At 44.2% G+C, this 14,920-nt stretch overlaps 2 protein-coding genes across 2 annotated transcripts in view; one reads left to right on the plus strand and one right to left on the minus strand.

Annotated features, from left to right (window-relative positions):
• BMPR1A (bone morphogenetic protein receptor type 1A) overlaps positions 1-6,622 on the plus strand; it is a 79,533-nt gene extending 72,911 nt beyond the window's left edge. The window contains exon 12 of the mRNA XM_087702273.1: positions 882-6,622. Within this exon, the coding sequence (XP_087558399.1) occupies positions 882-1,007 (126 nt within the window). The 3' untranslated portion in view covers positions 1,008-6,622. The remainder of the gene's footprint in view (positions 1-881) is intronic.
• Positions 6,623-13,037: 6,415 nt separating this feature from the next.
• MMRN2 (multimerin 2) overlaps positions 13,038-14,920 on the minus strand; it is a 34,366-nt gene continuing 32,483 nt past the window's right edge. The window contains exon 7 of the mRNA XM_087702095.1: positions 13,038-14,276. Coding sequence (XP_087558221.1) covers positions 13,894-14,276 — 383 coding nt within the window. The 3' untranslated portion in view covers positions 13,038-13,893. The remainder of the gene's footprint in view (positions 14,277-14,920) is intronic.

The raw sequence follows: 14,920 nt of genomic DNA on the forward strand, positions 1-14,920 counted from the left end.
ATATTTTTGCCAATGGATTATCCATATATGTAAAGCACTGTTTGTCTTAAAATAGTAAGAGTAGATATTTAAAACACTTTTATTTCCTAAAATCTGGTTTCTCATTACTAGACTCTTTTTAAAAGATATCTTCTTAAATTAGTTTTTATATTCTTTGCCTGTTTGTATTATTATTATTGCCTCTGTTGTTTTTATTTACCCCTTACTCCAAAATAAAGGGTATTTCCATAATTAACTCCAAAGTAAAGGATACTACAGTAGTTTCATCCTTTAATTTATGCTATGTAGTCCTCTGTTACTAGTTTCTGGCATTCCTTTTTCTCATTCCTTTCTCTATCTGTGTTTCTCTCTCATTAAGCCCAGGAATTTCATTATTATGGAATTCCTGGTCAATTCATGTACTTTGGAGTTTTCCCATGCTTGACCTGATGTCATTTTTATTTGTGTGTGTCAAAGTTTGTTGCAGAAATCAAATCCAGAAAGCACACACAGGTAACTGATTCAGCAGGATTCACTTCTCTTTATATACATAATATATTATGTATATATTACTATATACAATACCAAGAGTGGTTCTTCCAACATGGTAGAGAGAAGAGATTGGTTTCAGTTCCAGCAGCAGACTAATTTCGGTTCTCAGAACTTAGCACAGCTAAGCCACGCCCAGGCTCCTTACTGTCTCAGCTCCCATTGGCTGACCTTGTTACTAAGCCCTATTCATTGGCTGACCTCGTTACCATGTCTCTGGCAGTTATGAACGCTCTGATAGTGTGACCAGTTGTAAATTGGGCATAATGGGGCTGGCGTATGTTACACAGTTGGTTAATATTATTATGGTGTATTTCCTTTCTGTGAGGTTTTCTTTTCTGTTCTGTTTCCAGTGTTTAAGAGCCATACTGAAGTTAATGTGCGAATGCTGGGCCCACAACCCAGCCTCTAGACTGACCGCCTTGAGGATTAAGAAAACGCTGGGCAAGATGGTGGAATCGCAAGACGTTAAAATTTGACAAAGAAACATCACATAGAAGTGAATTTGGGACTCTTAGTGCTGTTCACTCAACTCAGAGCAGGTTTGGTGGGATCAGGAAGGGACATTGATTTTCAACCCACACTTCCTCGCTAATTCTACAGGCTGCTAATAAATATTAAATTTTAATAAGAACACGGGATCCCCGCACACGATACAATACATGTGTGGATGGCCTTGTCTTTTTTCTTTCTCTCTCTAATTTTGAGCTGCATTAAGATTTTCATCCCGGTTTTAGAGTCCCATCGGTTTCTTTAGGGCTGAATTGAACATTCAGATTGATCGCGCTTTCTGTGAAAGCCTTAAGTTAAATGAATGCAACAGCAACGAAAGAAAGGAAGAAAAAAACAGAATCAAGCTTTTTGTCTCCTACCTTAATGATGGACTTGATGGAATTGCCTGTGTGTCTGGGACATTTGTAAGTAATTGGACAGTCCCTGAAGTCTTCTACAATGTTGTGCCAGGACTTTTTCTCCCGTGTTTGGAGTACTTAAGAAGCCATTCAATTTTGTGCAAAGCTACCGTTTCTTATTTTTTCCACGATGCCTTCGAGATGCGAAAGAAGAGTTACTTGTGTTTGAGTCCAGAATGACCTGAAATCCAAATAGCCCCTATACATTTGTTGCACAGCTTCCTTTCAAGTTTGATGCGAAGATTGAAATCAATCAAACCGCAGAATTGCTGTGATCATTTTTTAAGTGCCTGTAATCTTGTACTGTAAACCGTGCCAAAGCTGGTTGGTTTGGTTGGTTGGTTTTTTTTCTTTGAAGGTTTTTTGTTTTTGGAAAAGGGAAATTACTTATGCAGTACGCAAAGTGCTTTCATTTCCTGAGCTTTGTATGTGTCTAAACATGCCGTGCAGGGATCTGAAAATAATTTTCCAAAGTTGTTAGGTTCCATTAGAAACACACCTGTCCAAGGTGACACTTTGGAATAGTGCATTGGAATAGATGCACGGATGTTACTTCAAGCGTTTAATTTTTCCCTGGAGAAGCATTCGGTAGAAAATTTAATGCAGGGTTGTCCATCCTTGGCAACTTTTTAGACTTGTGGACTTCAACTCCCAGAATTCCCTAGCCAGCATGGCTAGCTGGGGAATTCTGGGAATTGAAGTCCAGGGTGCTTAAAGTTGCCGAAGTTGGACACCCTTGCTTTAATGCAACTTGAGTGTGAATTCAAGTAACAATGGCATGTAAGGGATTTTGGGTCAGGCAATACACAGCAGTATTTGTTTAATTTATAACTTGGTGTGCACATTTTATTTAACGTGTCTTTAAGTCACTTGCTCACTCAGCAATGCCTTTAAGTATTAGTGCATATTCCTCCGAACGGATAATAGATGCATAAGCTACGGATTAATTTATTGGGAAGGCAGCAAATGATGGACAGCATTTTGCCAGCGGTCCTTAGCAGAAGACCCATTCTTCTGTCCATTGCTCAGAAAGTAGTGTAAGGTTCTGAAACTTACCTTATGTCTTGTTTCCCACAAGCAGTTACTTGGGATAAACCAAATTATTAATGTAGACCAGTTGTTTTTTTCCACCCTCTGTGCGTTCCGTGATTTCTGTCTACCTTCCATATTGCTATGTTCAATAAGGACCGCTCATGTGCCAGGTGCCACACCAGTATGATTCACAATCCAAAAATAACAGATTAACAGAGTTGGAAGGGACATTAAAGGTCATCTAGTCCAACCCTCCACTCAAGCAGACCGTACACCATTTCTGACAAATAGCTGTCCACTCTCTTCTTGAAAGCCTCCAGTGATGAAGCTCTCACAACTTCCAAAGGCCACAATACTCGCAGCCTTGATTCTTTAATTGAAAAAAGTACAGCTTATCCTTAATATTCCCCAGGCTGTTTAGTTACTTAGTATATAATTCAACAGGTCTCTTCCAGCACCTTAGTTTTATTGATATATCTTCCAACCCAGGTTGCCATTTTTGAAGTGCACATTTATCCCAGGTCACTTGGTGGATCTGAGTGAAACACTGATCAGATGCCTTTTGTTAAACTTACGACTTAAAGCTGGTAAAGCTGGTTGTTCTAAGACATTCTAAGTTGTTCTAAGACAATTCAGAATTTCCTACTTTTGCATGCAAAGGAGATTGGATGCTCAACGTCTCCACCTCTTGTGGGATAAAACTCTTCTTGGGCACACGATAGGTCTAAACACAGATGGCCAAGCTGGGCTACGCAAAATTGTGTGGTGTGCTTGATCCAACCGCCAGTGGATATTAACATAAGGGATGGCAGTGTAAGGGAAGGGCTTTGAGAACATTTCAGCTGCTATGTTGCAAGCAAAGAAACAAGATGTTCATTATAGCAAGAGTGAACTGTGCAGAGGTTGTCAGAATTCAATATGGTTTTGCTTTGTGTTTTAAACCAGGGGTCTCCAACCTTGCCAACTTTAGGACTTGTTGACTTGTTGTCCACAAGTCTTAAAGTTGCCAAGGTTGGAGACCCCTGGTTTAAACTAATGGCCTTCTTACAGCCCTGCCCAATCTGCAAAGTTTCGATAGTGGTGCATTGTGCTTTTTCAGTCCAGTTACTAGTAGGGAGTACGTACCTCTTCTTCGAAAACGCTTTGTAAATGTCTTCCATTATGTGCTCTGTGGATTGATGCCTGGCCAACAGGTGTGTTTCTTTGAGCCATGCTTTTAAGAAAACCTTCCACCTTAAAAAGCTCTTGTGAATGGAAGCCTCAAGATTGATACTGAAATTATCAGGGGGAAAATGTTCCCAATTCTAGGGGAAGAAGATTTCCATATGGTTTACTCCTTGAAATGAACGGTGTTAGAAGCAGCAGACAGGTCCGGCTACCTTGTAGGCATTTGATAGTTAGTAGCCATTCATGTAATCCCATGCAAGATTCGCCTTTTTTCACTCTAAAATGTTCCTCCTATTGTAATCTTCCCAGTGAGCCTTCTGCTCATTGAAGTTATCTATTAATTTTCATTCTATGGGACAAGACATTAATTACGGAGTAGGAAATGAAAGATTTAGATCTCTATTAGAATAATGCTGCCAAACGTCACTGTAATTTCAGAGACAAAACCCCCTTTGCAAAAAGGACGAATCTTATTAAACAATCAAAGTCCTTTTGCTCATCTCAGTGATAGCAACAGCACTTAGACTTATATACTGCTTTACAGCCTTCTGTAAGTGTTTTACAGCATCAGGATATTGCCCCCAACAATCTGGGTCCTCATTTTACCGACCTCAGACGGACAGAAAGCTGAGTCAATCTTGAGCCTGGTGAGATTTGAACTACCAAGTTGCAGGCAGGCAGCAGTCAAGCAGAAGTAGCCTGCAGGACTGAACTCTAACCACTGTGTCACCATGTGTTATTAAGGTATTAAAGGATACCTTTAATTTCTCATACTTATTTCCTCCGTGCTTCTCGCTCTATTGGTGTCCTTTTTTTAGGGTCATTTGTCAGTGGATCCAGTTGGTTCAGTTTACAACCCCTAAAGCATGGAGGGCAGAAAAATCCTCTCCAGCTCTCACAAGCACTGGGATTTTTGCTGTCAAAAGAAAGAGAAAGAGCGTGCAAAAATCAACTTGCCATAGTGTCAACCGATCCTAAATGAGAAAGTTGCCAAATTCCGCTGGGTGGTGCATGGGGAAGACTTGGGTGAAACTGCCTTGGATTTGATCCATTTTATGGTCTGGTGACAGCAGTTAAATATAAGGTGGCCTTTGCCTTATGTTTTGCTAAATTTTCAGTGCTTGTGAGTCTTCTCACAGTCCATTGTAGTGGTAAATGCTGGTTTACAAGGCAGGGTGATCACCAGAAACAGGCTGTTGCAGACAAATCTATGAGCTAAAAAGGATGTTGACACATTTGGGGGGGGGGAGACCTCCATAATAATATCCCTGTCTTGTCTTGCCTCATTTAAAAAAACAACAACGGATGGGTTCTTCATTTAAAGGCTTGTTACTGGTGTAATAAATGTGTTGAGAAAGTGGTGGCCTTTCAGCTCCGACGGTCCTTGGATGAAGCCGATTATCTGGATCCCTTTCAGTCTGGATTCAAGCCTGGCTTCAGCACAGAAACCGCTTTGCTCGCACTGACCGATGATCTCTGGAGAGCCAGGGATGGAGGTCATGCCTCCGTCCTAGTGCTTCTTGACCTCTCAGCGGCCTTCGATACCATCGACCATGGTATCCTTCTGCGATGGTTACGAGAGGTGGGGGTGGGAGGCACCGTTCTTCGGTGGTTCTCCTACCTCTCGGACAGGTCGCAGTTGATGTTGGTCGGGGGGCAGAGGTCGACCCCTAGGCCCCTGAAATAGGGGGTCCCACAGGGTTCGGTCCTGTCCCCCCTCCTGTTTAACATCTACATGAAGCCGTTGGGTGAGATCATTCAGCGGCACGGGATAAAATACCATCAGTACGCGGACAATACCCAGTTGTATCTGTCCGCCCCGTGCCAACTCTGAAGCGGTTGACATGATGTGCCAGTGCCTGGAAGCTGTCAGGATCTGGATGGGGGTTAACAAGCTTGCACTCAATCCAGACAAGACCGAGTGGCTGTTGTGTTTCCCTCCCAAAAAATTTAGTACTCCATCACTCAGGCTGGGGGGTGAAATTTTACGTCCCTCAGACAGGGTTCGCAATTTGGGAGTCTTCTTGGACTCACAGCTGACCTTAGAACATCATTTGTCGGCTGTGACCAGGGGGGCATTTGCCCAGGTTCGCCTGGTGCACCAATTGCGTCCCTACCTGAACCGGGAGGCACTCGCAACAGTCACTCATGCCCTCGTGACCTCAAGACTGGACTACTGCAATGCGCTCTACATGGGGCAGCTCTTGAAGAGCATTCGGAGACTTTAGCTCGTCCAGAATGCAGCCGTGCGAGCGATTGTGGGTGCACCTCGGTACACCCACGTTACACATATCCGCAAGTTGCACTGGTTACCGATTGGTCTCCGGATACGCTTCAAGGTGCTAGTCGTCACTTATAAAACCCTTCATGGTATTGGACCTAGGTACTTGAGAGACTGCCTGCTGCCAATTACCTCCCAAAGACCCATTAGATCACACAGATTAGGCCTCCTCCGGGTTCCGTCTACTAGCCAATGACATCTAGCCACTACCCGGGGGAGGGCCTTCTCTGTGGCGGCTCTGGCCCTTTGGAACGAGCTCCCTGCAGAGATTCGGACCCTCACCTCTCTTCAGGCCTTCCGAAAAGCCGTTAAAACCTGGCTGTGTCGGCAGGCCTGGGGTCGATGAGTTCCGTTCCCCTCTCGAATCGTGTAGCTGTTGGTTGTTTTAAATGCTCTGTACTTTTTATTGTAGTTTTTGTGTTTCCCTTCCCCTCCTTGGGTTTGTGCATCACCCTGAATCCGGCTGGGAATAGGGCGGCATATAAATAAAATGAACCTCGAACGAAGAATGCTTTTTGTCCAAACTCAAATCATCTCATTATAGTTTTGCCTAATGACCTTGAATGCAGTCTAGAAGTTCACTACTCTTACATGCGCTGGCTTATTCCTGCCTTATATAAAAATGTATTATATTGTATACAGAAAGAATAATGTAGCTGACTTTAGAAACCATGTAAATAAAGAAGAGAGGGTGAAAACAGCAGCTTGATTATATTCCTTTTGTTACAGATGCCAGACAGAATGTTTTTAAAATGTACTGGGCAATTTTTTTTTGTATCACATCAGTTTTAAAAGGTGCCTTATGTTTACCATGAATTGCTTTGTTCTGTACACAAGTTTATGTCACTGTATCATTTTTTTTTGAGTAAATAACCTTATTTTAGTAAACGTTAGTAATATATTTGTTCCTGAGCAGTTTTAATATTGGGTGGCTGCCGAATTCCAGATTTATGGTGGCCTCTTTTGCTTTTAAAAAAAGAGCATGGAAAAAATAACGTGCTCAAGTACACGAAAATGTGTCTGTTCAGAAAAATGGCACAGCTGTTTCAACTATGTTAAAAATGGTGATGCACGGTGGGGGAAGGATGGATGGATGGATGGATGGATATTTGGATGCATGGATGGATGTTTGGGTGGGTGGATGGATATTTGGATAGATGTGTGGATGTTTGGGTGGGCAGGTAGATGGATATTTGGATGAATGGGTGGGTGGATATTTGGGTGGGTGCATGGATGGATGGATATTTGGATGAATGGGTGGGTGGATCGTTGGGTGCATAGATGAATGCATGGATGTTTGGGTGGGTAGGTGAATGGATCAATGAATTGATATTTGGATGAATGGGTGGGTGGATCGGTGGATGGATGGATGGATATTTGGATGAATGGGTGGGTGGGAGGGTACATGGATATTTGGATGGATACATGGATGTTTGGGTGGGTAGGTGGATAGATCAATGAATGGATATTTGGATGTTTGGGTGGGTTCATGGAGGGATATTTGGATGGAAGGATGATCTTATAACAGTTGCCAGAGTTGGTGTTCCCACAATCCATTTACTAAAAAGGTTGAGGCTGCAAGCAGGATTTTACCCTGACAACTTCATTTAAAGTTCATTCCAATTGGCCATTTTCTTTTTTTTTTTTTTCTGCCTTCAACCTTGCTATTTATCCCCCTTTCGCCAAAAAGTCCTTTATGTTGGTTCCCAATTGCTTTTGGGATCATTATAGAATTTGGGATTTCTAAGAGCCTCGTGTGTGATCAACCCAAGAATCCATATTTTGCGGGATGAGTTTGCGGGTAATATTGAATCCTTTGACTGAGGCTCAATGTATGAAGAAGCTAACCTCTGACGTGCCGTTGGAAACGAGATGTCAACATGTTGCGTTCTTTTTTAAAATCCGCAATCCTGATGTCACAATTTAACATCCTCAAGATGGGTAAGAACAGAACAACGATATTCTGGGATGTTTCAATTTAATACTATTGCGGTAGCTTGAAAGTTGGAGATCTTACATAATTGACCATAAATACTAAACCTATCAGCAGTGATTGTTGCTATTTTCCAATTTTGTGCCAAGAAGAATTGCAAATCAGACACTAAATTGATGGAGAATATAGTTCAGGGTTGAAATGAGGGGCCCTTGGTGCTCTTTAAGTTTGGTTGTTTTCTTGCAGACATTTTCATGACTTCATCAGTGACTGATGATGTTACCTACGGTAGTTTGGGCCAGGAAGTCTGCAAAAAACAACCAAGCTCAGAGAGCACCAAGGACCTCTCGGTCATTAAATCATAGGATTTAAATATGTCCCACTTACTACAAAAGTTAAACATGACATACTTGGCTGGGTATGATTTTTAAAGAAACATTTCAGTCATAGACACAGTCCTTACTTTCAACGGGACTTAAACACGAGTACTATTAACTAGGCATGGCTAATTCAAATTTTTCATTTACTCAATTTCATTGAATTTCTTTGTTTTTAAATTGCTTGGTATTTATTGCAGCAGAGGGGAATTGGTAAGAGACAGCAGTTGGATCCCAGTCCTGTATTTTACACAGAATGTGCTTAAAATGGTATGCCAGATTCACTCCCAGCTGCTCATATTATTTGGTGAGTTGCTGCCCATGTATCTTAAATTCAGAATCCAACTAGGAGTTGTTTGGCACTGCATCACGCAGTGTAATTAGCACACAAAGTGATCTTCGGCATGTACAATAAAGCTTATTCTTAGTTGGTGTAGTAATCATATTTATTATGGCTCAGAATTGGGGAGGACATTGTACATCATCAAGAAATGGTGCAATAACATTACAAAGGGATACAAGAATAACATTTTATCCTTATCTTTATGTGTCCCCTGGTGACTAAAACATATTACACATATGCAGTGTTGCTGATACAACTTCCAGCCAAACATGGTCATTTGTTTAATAGTTAGCTGTGAGTCTCAATGGTGGGCTAGCTAGTGTATTTGCTAATGCTTATATGGAAGCAAAGTTCTTACCCAAAAACACATCCCCTCTCTCTGTTGATGTGCCAGGAGCAGAGAGATTCCATTAATATAAGCTTCATTTTTTAAAAAAGATAAAGAGATTTTTGGGAGGTGAAGCTTATATAGATACATCTGTGTATAGATAAGCCTCGACTTACGACTACAATTGAGTGCAAAATTTCTCCTGTTTAGTGAGACAGTGATTAAATGAGTTTTGCCCCATTTTGTGACCTTGCCTGCTGCAGTTGTTAAGCGAATCACTGCAGTTGTTAAGTGTCACACTCCCATCGGAGTCTGAATTTGCGGGGGAAGTTGAGCTGGAACAAGAGCCAACAGAGTGAGAGGGTGGCTCCATTGGCCTTGGAGGAAAGTCGGGAAGGGCAGAGTCAGCCTAGGTAAGGCTTTTCAGGATTAGAAAGGCTTGCAGACAGGGAGAAGCAAGAGAGACAGAGCTCGATGAAGAGCAAGGACTACCTCATCCTGATCCTAGAGCATGGAGAGAAGAGAGAAGGCGAGAACAACACAGACTGAGTCAGCTATGAGGCAGGAGAGTGCCCGCTCCCCTTCACAAGGCACACCTGGGGACTGAGATGTCCCTGGGGGAAGGGACATTTGTCAGGAACAAGTGTTGAATTTGTGGAGCCTTGTGTGCACTTGCCGATGCCTGGAGGTTACTGTATGGCTAAATGTGGCTTACTGGACTACTGGCCCTGGTTACTGTTTGGCTAACCTGCATTGCTGGCCCTGGTTACTGTCGGCTAACCTGGACTGCTGGCCCTGGTTACTGGACTACTCATAGCCAGCGGGTGCTGAAAGTCCGTGTGAGAGCTTTGCTCAGAGATGGGGGTCACATACTGTAACAACTGGTTCGCCCATCACCAGAAATTATAAGCACATACACATGTGTGCACACTTCACACACGCATGTGCCTTCCACACATGCATGCCGCATCAAAACAATTCGCTCATGCATGCCTTCCGCACATGCACGCAGCATCAAATATACAGCGATATAGGATGGGATTGCACCCTGGTGGAGTTGGCAGTGGGCCCACCCCTCAGAGTACAACTACCAGTCCGCTTGAACCGGTCCCAACCAGCAGCAGCCCACCACGGGCTTTGCTCCAGGACCTGTAGTAAATAGGGACATTTGGGGGCAAAGTTGGATCAATAAAGGGAAGTTAGACCTGTTCTCTGGTTGTGTGGCTTGCGTGCCACGCCCCGGGTCATCACATTCAGTTAGTAACAAGGTTAGGAAGTGAATTTGACTTCCCCATTGACTTTGCATGTCAGTAGGTCACAAAAGGTGATCCCATGATCCCAGGACTGCGGCCGTCATAAATATGAGTCAGTTGCCAAGCATCTGAATTTTGATCATGTGACCATGGAGATGCTACAACAGTTGTAAGTGTAAAAAACTATCATAAGTCACTTTTTTCAGGGCCATTGTTAATTTCAAACGATCACTACATGAATATTGTAAGATGAGTTCTACCTATAGGGGGTTTTTTTTGGCAGTTGTCCTAAAAAAATCCCATCCTAACTATAGTCTGATATCATCTGGAGGTATCCTTATATAAACCCCAACTACTATAGGTGACAGGCCTGCAGCCATCTTTTCTCTTGGATCTTTGGCCTGCCACACTTTCTCTTATTCTACTATGCATTTTCTATTGTGGGAAAATGGGAGGAGGGAATTGTATGGAGTTAAATGCTTTGTAGCCATAACTAAATTCTTTCTAGAAAGCCAAGGTCACCCTTTGTCTCTGCATCTGACTGGAATTGGATGGATGGAACTGCCAGCATGGCAGTGGGAAATTGGACCATGTGATGGACTTGTGGGTGTGGGGGGAAGATCTTGAACTTTCAACTAGGTGGGGAAAACTGAAAACTGGGAAACCTTCAGATTTGGCTTTTCCCAGATGTGCCAACATGGCTCTCTTAATAAATTGAAACTTTGAGCAATACTTTGCCTTGGACTCTGATTTAATTTTGGATGCTATTTGGAACCATGACAATAGGTTCAGTTTTGCGTAGCTTCCATTCTTGGCCAAAGGCAAATTAATTGTGTCAAAAATGGCTTATTTATTAATATATATTTGCAAAAACCCTGATTTTATCTATCATTGCTTTTTTTTTTAAGTATTGCTAGAACCAGTGCATGGTTCTAACAATACTTGGAACCATGACGTGAAAAGGAATTATTTAAAAAAAAAACATTTTTCATTCATCGGGTGATTTGATACCACAGTTTTCAGCACATGAATTTTGGAAATAATCACTCTTAAGTACATTAAATACAGGATATTAAAAAAGAAATTGGGCTCAGGAAGGTCAAGAAAGTCAAATACTTCTGACAATGGTCATCTTTAAACAACACTTTTTAGGATTGTCCCTGTGGATTGGTCTCCATTAGCTCCCCGCAGATGATTCAAGAGGATGGGAGAATTGCCTTAGTGCTCTCCTTGGGGTTCTAAACTTTCGGTGTGACTATAGATCAGGGGTGTCAAACCCAAGACCGAGGGACCAGATCCGACCTGGGGGTGCTTAGAACTGGCCCATGGGGCTGCCCCAGAAACAGCAAAGGAGCAGCCTGCAGTGTCTCTGCCAGCAAAAACGGAGCTTGGGAGGGCTGTGCATGACCCTCCCGGGCTCCGTTTTCAGTTGCGACAGCTTCCTGCTGCACTCTGTCAGCAAAAGCAGAGCTTGTGACCTCAAGCTCCCTTTTCCCTAGCAGAGGGCGGCAGGAGGCCTTCGCGGCTGAAAACAGAGCTCAGGAGCCCATTTTCACTGGCAGATCACTCAGGGCACCACAGATGCCCCTGACACGAGTGACGTCAAGCTGGCCATGCCCACCTCAGCCACGCCCAACCCTGCCCTCAAGGTCAAACACAACCCTGATGTGGCCCTCAATGAAATCGAGTTTTACACCCCTGCTATAGATGGTGAAGGAAGAAACAAGCTGCATCCATTAAATAAAGCTGCATCCATTAAATAAAGTAATTTCTTTGGACAATAGGAGGCACAAAGTTGCGTTTTTCCATGGATGAGTTCCAGAAGCATTGCTCTCCCTTCCTAGTTATAACTTGGCTCTGCAAACATGGGTATTGGAATCGGACATGACATTTCATTTATAAAATTTATTTGCTGCCCATCTTGTATCCAACAACTCTGGGGCAGCTGGCAACACAAAAATGTTGAGGATGACAAAAGGAAAAAATGTCACAAGCACTAAGTTTCTAATTCTCCAGGTAGACCAGGGCTGGGTTTCAACCGGTTCGCACCGGTCCCTGCGATCCGGTTGGTCGCCGAACCCGGAAGTAAGTAACTTCCGGGAACGGCGAAGCCCCCCCCCCCCGCGCGCGCCCGCACACCCGCGCCCGCTCCTTACCCGGTTTTTTTGAATTTCACGCTTTCCACGCATGCGCAGAACGCCTGCGCGATCCTCCAGGAGCAGCTGGAGCATCGCGCAGACGCTAATACGCATGCACGCACCGCATGCGTGCACACGCGCGGCGCGTGCATGCGCGAGGACGCCGCGTGCGTGCACGCGCGCGCCGCGTGCGTGCGTGAGGACGCTGCCGGCCTCGTTCCAACCGATCCGGTTGGAACGGGACGAGAAACCCACCCCTGAGGTAGACTATAGATCAGAGGTGCCAAACTCATGGCCCACGGGCTGGATGCATCATGCACTGGCTACACCCACACCCAGTTTAGCGAAGGGGGGGGAAGTCATGTGACAACAAGTGACTCCGTGAGTTTGACACCCCTGCTATAGATGATGCAGGAACATCATCGAGCCACATTCATTAAACAAAGTACCATATTTTTCGGAGTACAAGATGTTCTGAAGTATAAGACGCACTTAGCTTTTGGGGAGGAAAACAAGGGGGGGGGAAATCTGCTTCTGCCTCCCAGCAATTTGCCTCCTTGCAACAATCAGCAAACAGTACAGATAATATACACTGTTTGTAGTGTTGCATTTCAGACTATACTTGTACAGATGCTGTTAAAATTGATGTGCTTTCTGGAAGTATAGTTATTCTCTGCTATTTAAAAAAAGATACAATAGCACAGGGCCTCCTCAGAGCAAGCATTTATTTTAAAAAGCTTCTTCATTCTGTTAAGGTGTCTAGAACAATAATAAATCAGTCTTTAAAAAATAAGTCTAATAATTTGAACATTCTATAGGCATTTATAGTTATTGACTTACCTTCTTGCAGCAAACAGCCTGATTAGCACAAGAAAAAAAATCTGTTTCTGCCTCCCAGCAACTTGCCTCATGGAGCAAACAGCAAGTTTCACTTTCAGTTTAAGCGAGCCTCCCGATCATCAGCTGTTTCAGGCTGCAGGGATTGCTATAGCCTATTGCAGCCTCCGCAAGCCCCATTTTCCCCATTTGTTGCAAGGAGGCAAATTGCTGGGAGGCAGAGGCCAAAGGATGGGGGATGGGTGGGGCTACATTCAGTGTATAAGATGCACCCAAATAATCACCCTCTTTTAGGGGGAAATGATGCATCTTATACTCCGAAAAATACAGTAGTTTGTTTGGATAAAGTGATGCACAAAGTTGGATTTTTCCATGGATGGGTTCTAGAAGCGTTACTCTCTCTTCCTACTCATAGCCTGGCTTTGCAAACGGTGGGCGTTGGGATCGGAAGTGAGTTTTTATTTATAAAATGTATTTGCCGCCTGTCTCATGTCTCCAACAATTCTGGGGCGGCTGACAACACAAGAATGTTGAGGACCATAAAGGGGAAAAAACGTCACAAGCACCTGCCTGGTAGCTAGTTGAAGAAACCAATTGTCTTCTGCAACTCCACCTCGCTTGAGCTGTGGCTAAGCAGCTACTGAAGTCCTTCTAGAAAGCATTGCTGGACTAATGTCCTAGCGCAGAGAAAACAGGCCATTCATTGAAACATCAAACCACCTGCGCTCGCAGGAAGACCCCCTGATGTCACCAAGGTGCCCCTTCTCAGGTTTTCAGGAGCAGGAATCCTGCCATGCTCAGGCCAGCTGTGTTCTGTCTCACTGTGTCCCCTTGCACCAGTTCAAACCACATCAAGTCCCCCTTCTCCAGTTCCACCAGAGCGAAGACAGTTGTGTAGCCACCACTGGATTTCCGCTTCTTGTTGTTTATGAGAGTCATTTTGTGGCCGTTGCTGAAGACCAGTTGTCCCAAGGCAGGTCCTGGGGGAAACTCGGCACCTACCACCACCATATAAACCCCATGATGAGATGCCTTGAAGCAGCTCTGTTCGTAAGAGTAACCTCCTCCGTAGTTAAGGTAGGTGCGGTTAAGGACAGAGGGCTTTTCTTTATCTTCAGCGTATTGCACATAGAAAGCCACCGTGGTGCCTGGAGGTAAGAAAAATGAAAAATTAAGGGATGCAAACAGACTTCCACATAACCGTAACTGTAGGAATTCCAGTGCTCTAGTGAATTTTGCTCTGATCCAGATTGTGATTCCCAGTTTTCCACAGTCATCTAAGACTGTCTCCATCTCCCTCTTCCCATCCTTGTTTGCTCCTCAAATATATTCTATATCAGTGATGGCTAATCTTTTTGTCATCACGTGTTGAAAGCATGTGTGCGCGACAGCGTGCGTGCCCCCACACCCATAATGCAATGCGTGTGACCCCCCCACATGCCCCATCCCCCTGTGTGTACATGCACACACACCCCTGCACTCCCCCGCCCCCACTCTGTGCATTCGCCCCTCACCCATTTTTGGCTTTCAAGTTGGTGCAGGCCCAAAATGGGGCGCAGGGTGGGGCACAAGGCCCTAAAATACATTGTGATCCCCCCATGTATGCAGCCCACCCCATGCATATACACCCGTGCGTCCCCCTGCATGCATCCTGCACATGCGCGGCAGAGACCAAAAGACCATCTGGCCGGTGGGAGGCACGCAGACATGCGCAGTGGAGCTGGGCTGGGCCATAGGTTCGCCATCATGGTTCTATATCTTAACGTAATGGTGATGTCAAGAACTGCACTGT

The sequence above is a fragment of the Thamnophis sirtalis genome, unplaced genomic scaffold (assembly GCF_051295495.1).
Source record: "Thamnophis sirtalis isolate CommonGarterSnake01/CBP01778 unplaced genomic scaffold, rThaSir2_p1.2 scaffold_15, whole genome shotgun sequence".
In the NCBI taxonomy this organism is placed as follows: Eukaryota; Metazoa; Chordata; class Lepidosauria; order Squamata; family Natricidae; genus Thamnophis; species Thamnophis sirtalis.